This window comes from Artibeus jamaicensis, unplaced genomic scaffold (assembly GCF_021234435.1).
Source record: "Artibeus jamaicensis isolate MK-2021 breed Jamaican fruit bat unplaced genomic scaffold, CSHL_Jam_final contig_2259, whole genome shotgun sequence".
Classification (NCBI taxonomy): Eukaryota; Metazoa; Chordata; class Mammalia; order Chiroptera; family Phyllostomidae; genus Artibeus; species Artibeus jamaicensis.
Genome location: NW_026521468.1, coordinates 428,153 through 434,363, shown reverse-complemented (window position 1 = coordinate 434,363; position 6,211 = coordinate 428,153). Strand labels below are relative to the sequence as shown.

Here is a 6,211-nt window from a genome sequence, read left to right as displayed (position 1 = left end):
ATGGCCTGCTGCACCACCAGCTTCTGTGGATTCCCCAGCTGTTCCTGTGGCACCTGTGGCTCTGGCTGCTGCCAGCCTACTGCTGTGGGACAGGGCGTGGGACCAGGTGTGGCATGGGCTGTGGCCAGGGCAGTGGCTGTGGAGCTGTGAGCTGCCGCACCAGGTGGTGCCGCCCTGACTGCCCCCTTGCTGTGTGACGAGCTGCACCCCCCAACCTGCTGCCAGCTGTACCATGCCCAGGCCTCCTGCTGCCGCCCATCCTACTGTGGACAGTCCTGCTACCGCCCAGCTTGCTACTGCTACTGCTGTGAGTCCACCTGCTGCCAGCCCACCTGTTGAAACCTTCTGAGGGGAATCCTGAGAAAATGACACGTCCAAACTAACCAGTAGAGAGTCCCAACAAGCCTCTGAAGCTCCTGTACCCATAATCCAGCTTGCGGCCTCTTGTCACATGGCTACATAATTTGCTAAGATGTAAATTAATTTATAATAGAAGATCCAAAATATTTCATAGACCTGGATATCAACAGAAGTCCAACCATGTGAAAAGAGTGCATAGTAATATTGCTATAAGTATCACCTAAAATATATGCAACAGCTCCTTGGGTTTGGGCTTTAATAAAAGTTTTCATTCTTCAATGATGAAGTTGTTGTTGGAGAATTCTTTGGAACTTGTCACTGATTCTGGGGCACTAGGGTTTTTCAAATCTCAATAAATGTGGTGGAGCACTACAATTTTTCATTATTGTGGCTTTCGTAATGATCTTTAAAAGGTGGTCTTCCATTGTTCATTGATTGAATGGTCCAATATTCTGCAGCCAAAATATATGATTAAAGTAATATATCAGTATTTACAAACTATTTCTTGGGATCCTCAACTGTGCAGTTGATGGGTGAAGTGTTGCAGAAGGACAGATCTACAAAAAGAAACTCTATGCCATTTAGTTTCTTGAAAACATTGCTGAATCCACTTACTCATTCATGTATAATTCTGTGTGCAGTTCATTCGATCAGCAAGGGTATAAAAAGGGTAGCACTTGACTGGAAAGACAATGCACACAAGATCCTACAATAATACGTAAGATGGAAAGGCATCCTGAGTTCTAGACCCTGCCCTTTAACTAACAATCCGTGAATTTTTTAGTAATCCCTTCACCTGCCTAGGCATCTATTTCTAACCTCAAAAATGAAAGAATGGAGTTTTTCTACTTATAATGTCCCTTCCAGGCATAGGGTACTAAGTCACTTCCTAAACAGGGGACATACTGACCATTAGTCACCTCAGATTCCCAAAGAAGAAAAAGTAGTCAATGGTCAAATATTGTTGAATATGTTACCACCATATGTATATGAAACACATTAGAATATGAAAGAGGCCTGACTGGTGTGGCTCAGTTGGTCAAGCATTGTCCTGCAAAGCAAAAGGTTGCTAGTTCGATTCCTGGTCAGGGCACACACCTGGTTTGTGGTCCAGTCCCTGATTGGGACACATGCGAGAGGCAACCGATTGTTCTGTCTCTCACACATCGATGTTTTTCTTGTTCTCTTTTGCCCTCCCTTCCCCTATCTCTAAAAATAAATAAATGCAATCTTTACAAAAAAGAACATCAAAGGAAGTGAGATGTCCTGTAAAACGGAACCTCTATACCCATCACTGCCAAACTGATTTAACTGGGGTATCCTCTACTCCCTTATCACCAGCTAACACCTAGTGTTCCTCAAAACACACTTCACAAAATGACTGAAGGGAATTTCAAGTGCTGTTTTTACAAGACCTATACAGTTCTCATGGACTGTGATGAAGACAATAAGTGTCCATTACAGAGATGGATTTCAGCGAATACAATGTCGGCATACACTATCCCCATTTTTATCCAATCTCCAGAGAGACTTCTAGAATGAAGCAGAGATGAAATAAACGACATATAATGGAGCTTCCATGATAATGAATAAAATCTTTGGGATCTTAAAATCCAAGTGGTGAGCCACCAGCTGAGGGTAGAGGGAATGAGAAGTGATTACTTGGAGGCTGGTAGGTGTGTCTCTGGGTGATGAACGGTGTTGAAACTGGAGAGAAGCATGGTGGTGGTACATCGTGAAAGCAACAGATGCCCCTCAATTTCATACTTTAAATGGTAATTTGTGTTATGCGAATTTCACCTAGATTTTTTTAGAAGTCAGAGGGATGGGGTCTCCACCAGCACAACGTCGTAAGAATTAGAAAAAGGCACCACCTTTGGCTAAACACAGCCCAAGGCACACAGCGCTTGTTGAACCCACAGCTCTTTGTGTGAAGAATAAGGCTCTCCTTCCTCTGAGTGGACAGAGCCCCCATCAAAGCACACCCTACACACTCGTATACAATACCTCTGAAATGTGGTCGATACTCCGTTCCCTCCCCTACCGCTCTCCCGTCTCCCACCATCCTGGGATGGCTTCGACTGGATGCACCCTTTACTTCACAGGGCTTCAGCTCAGAAGCACTGGGAAGAGCTAGGTTGGCATCCAGGAGAGAAGAGAATGATCTTGTTACTTGGTTTAGCATCGAAAGGTGGGGGGTATTCATTTGGTTGGCGTACCAACCATGTCTTATCTCTCAGGAATTTAAGTAAGGCAGATGCAGCTGATTTACAGAACTGATTAAAGGGAAGTTTGAGGAATTAGAAGATCACCCAAAACTTATAACTAGAAAAATGGAACCCTGGCATGTTAAAGAAAAATAATTTCATATGTTAACATCTGTACACAGATGTCAAAAATTCAAGAATAATAGAGAAACACATCCTCTCTTCTTATGGTACTGAAATGGCCTGGGCACCATAACTTAAATAAAATAATTAAAACCAGAAAGAATGGGCACAGAAATTTTAAAAAGCTTTAAATGTAAAGGCCCTGGTAATTTTTTTTCCCCAAAGAAAACCACCAATAGAAATATCCAGCATTTTAAAAGCATAGAGAATCAACACAGGGGAAGAGCACAAGCAATGAAACTTCTCACTCTATTTGTATGAGAACCAGGAAGAAATGGATTTAAGTGGTAGGACAGTAAGAAATTTTTTCTTTTCTTTCTTTCTTTAGGGGAGGGCGAGGAATGTTCGGATTCATCTCCATTCTGTGGCAAAGGGGCAGAATCGTCCAATTATAAGTATCATACATTATATGATGGTTTATTGTTTTGTACCAAGTTGACTGGGCTGAGGGATAAGCAGAGAGCAGCTAAAACATTATTTCTGGCTGTGCAGGTGGGGCTGTCTTTATTGCAGGAGAGATTAGCGTTGGATCCGTAGACTGAATAGAAAAGACGGACCACCCTCGCCGACGCGGCCAGGCATAGGTTAGTCCAGTGGGGGCCCGAATAAAACAAAAAAGGCAAAAGAAGGGAGAAATCGTGCCCCTGCTCCAGCTGAGACATCCACCTTCTTCTGCCCTCAAGTGGATTGGTGTCCAGTTTGACTTCTCAGCCTTCGTAATTACATGAGCCAATCCCTCCCAATAAGCAAATGTATTTATTGATACTTACACTGAAATACATACAGGGGTGGACAAAAGTAGGCTTACGGTTATTTGTATGGAAAAAGACACGCAGGTTATGATCCTTACAATATCTGTATTGACTCAAAAGCAGCTCCCTCACAGCTGTGAACCCACCTTTGCCTGCCCATGTACTTATATATCCTGTTGTTGTTTATCCTGTTGATTCTGGTTCTCTGGAGAGCCCTGACTGAAACAGCTTATTCTTAATAATTCTCCGAGGGCAACTAAAGCCCAGACCCATGAAAACTGAGTTAAATTTTGCACTGAGGAAAATGTTGAAAATAATGGCAGAAAAGCACAGAAAGAGGAATATGATACATGATACTACCATCTCCAGTGTCCCTATCAACCTGCACTTCACTTCCCCGAACATCTGAACTTTGTGCAAGGAGACACAAGTCGGCTTAGTCTCAAAGATTCTGTTGAATTTAGGAGTGAAACAGATAGCTCCTGGGGTTATTGTAACAACAAATCCTCACATTTCCAACCTCCTAGGTGGAAAATTAGCTAATTAATCAGTGATCCGGATTTGCAAAAGGAGAAGAAGAAAAAAATCGCCAAGAACCATACCTTTTAAATCACATTTAATGTGGGATTTGAAAATGTCTTCATTCTAACTTGGAACGAGTTATGATCTGAACTCGAAGCTTTCATTCTGGAGAAGCAGCACTAACCCCTGGTGCTCCAGTTCAAACCCCCAAGTGGCATTTCACTTCCACTTCCCTGGAATAGTGGCCCTACTCCCCGGGGGCCAGTCCACCTCACACTGCACTGAAACGGAAACTTGCCCTTCACCCCACCAGCTGCCTCATTCAAAATACGTAAACTTTTAGGCTCATTGGACTAGTCTCGAACAACTACAGTGAAGAGCGCACTGCCCATCTAATCCAAGACAGGATGCCACATACTCTAGTTTTAATATATTGAGAGTGTGACTTTTATTCAGTGAAGAACATTTATGGTCATCACAGGAAAAAATGTAACTGTGTGGTGATGGATCTTAATTAACCTGCTGTGGTGATCATTTTAAAAATTATATATATATATATATATATATATATATATATACACACACATATATATATATACATATATATATATATATATGTATATACACACACACACACATCAAATCATTATGTTGTACACCTGAAACTAATAAATGTTACATGTCCGTGGTACCTCAATTTTAAGAAAAGAACATTTAAATCTATAGAATATCTTAAAATCAAAGATTGGATGCAGTTCCAAGTCAAGCAAGATTAACTCTTTTAGCAATTACGTTTTTCTTGAAGAATATGTATTCTACATTTTTAAAAAAATAAAGCCTCCGGAGAAATCTCTAATAAACAGCAGTGTCACTCACCCTGCTCTCCGCCTTTCTTCCCTTCACTCTCCAGCAGTCTGCAAGAAGACGGCAAACTGCCACTTCTTGCACTCGCCCTTCGACTTTCTCCAGAACACCCGCCTACACGGAAAGGAGGGAATGGGCAGCAGTGGTTTAAAGAGCTGAGTCTGAAGTCGGATGGCAAGGGCTCAAATTCCAGATCCACTGCTTGTTAAAGTGAGCTTGGGTGGGGGATTTAAATCCATGTGGGGCTCAGTTTCCTCCTGAGGAAGACGGAGGAGCAACAATACCTACCCCACAGGACTGCTGTGAAAATCAAAGGAATTGACGCAAGCAAAGTCCTCAGGCACAAAATAAGTGCTTCAGACAAACAGTTTTCAGTAACAACTCATGCATTTCCCAGCTCCTGGTGAGGGCATCCCTGTCTGACTCCCTGAATCACGGCGCTTCCCTGGCAAAGTGAAGGTAAGAAAGGAAGAGAAGGGGCGACTGTTGACACTGGAGGCCACATTGACGCGAATGAAACTGTCATGTGAGACCCCAGAGCTTAGGGTCAACACTGAGTAATATTGACACTCCTTAAAGGTGAGGCATCAGTCAATTATTCTTTGGGCAATGAGCAAATTGTAACAAATATGGGAAATTAGGGGTTATGTAGTCATAGAGCGCTAATGACCACTTGGCTGTGGTAAAGGATCCTAATTGAACACCAAATAAAATCAACTTGTAAAGGCTTTCAGAAGGTTGAACAAGTAACTCAGAAACAGGGCAATTATAAATCAGAAACAATTCGTTCAAACACAAACGAGGAAGAGACGGGTGGGAATTACGTAAATAATAGCTGCCCAAGGCCTATAAAAGGCCAAATGTGGAAGTTATCGCCCAAAACTAAAAAATTTCTCCAAGCAACCCAACTCTCAACCCAACCCAGACACCATGGCCTGCTGCAACACCAGCTTCTGTGGATTCCCCAGCTGTTCTGGTGGCACCTGTGGCTCCGGCTGCTGCCAGACCAGCTGCTGCCAGCCAACCTGCTGTGGGACAGGGTGTGGGACCAGCTGTGGCACTGGCTGTGGCCAGGGCAGTGGCTGTGGAGCCGTGAGCTGCCGCACCAGGTGGTGCCGCCCTGACTGCCGAGTGGAGGATACCTGCCTGCCCCCCTGCTGCGTGACGAGCTGCACCCCCCCAACCTGCTGCCAGCTGCACCATGCCCAGGCCTCCTGCTGCCGCCCATCCTACTGTGGACAGTCCTGCTGCCGCCCAGCCTGCTGCTGCTACTGCTGTGAGCCCACCTGCTGCCAGCCCACCTGTTGTGAGCCCACCTGCTAA

At 44.0% G+C, this 6,211-nt stretch overlaps 1 protein-coding gene across 1 annotated transcript; it reads left to right on the top strand.

Moving 5' to 3' along the window:
• Positions 1–6,211, top strand: LOC119037503 (keratin-associated protein 1-4-like). Its single transcript, XM_053661372.1, has 3 exons — positions 1–81; positions 202–331; positions 5,883–6,211. The coding sequence occupies exons 1-3, from the start codon at positions 1–3 to the stop codon at positions 6,209–6,211; spliced, it is 540 nt and encodes a 179-aa protein (XP_053517347.1).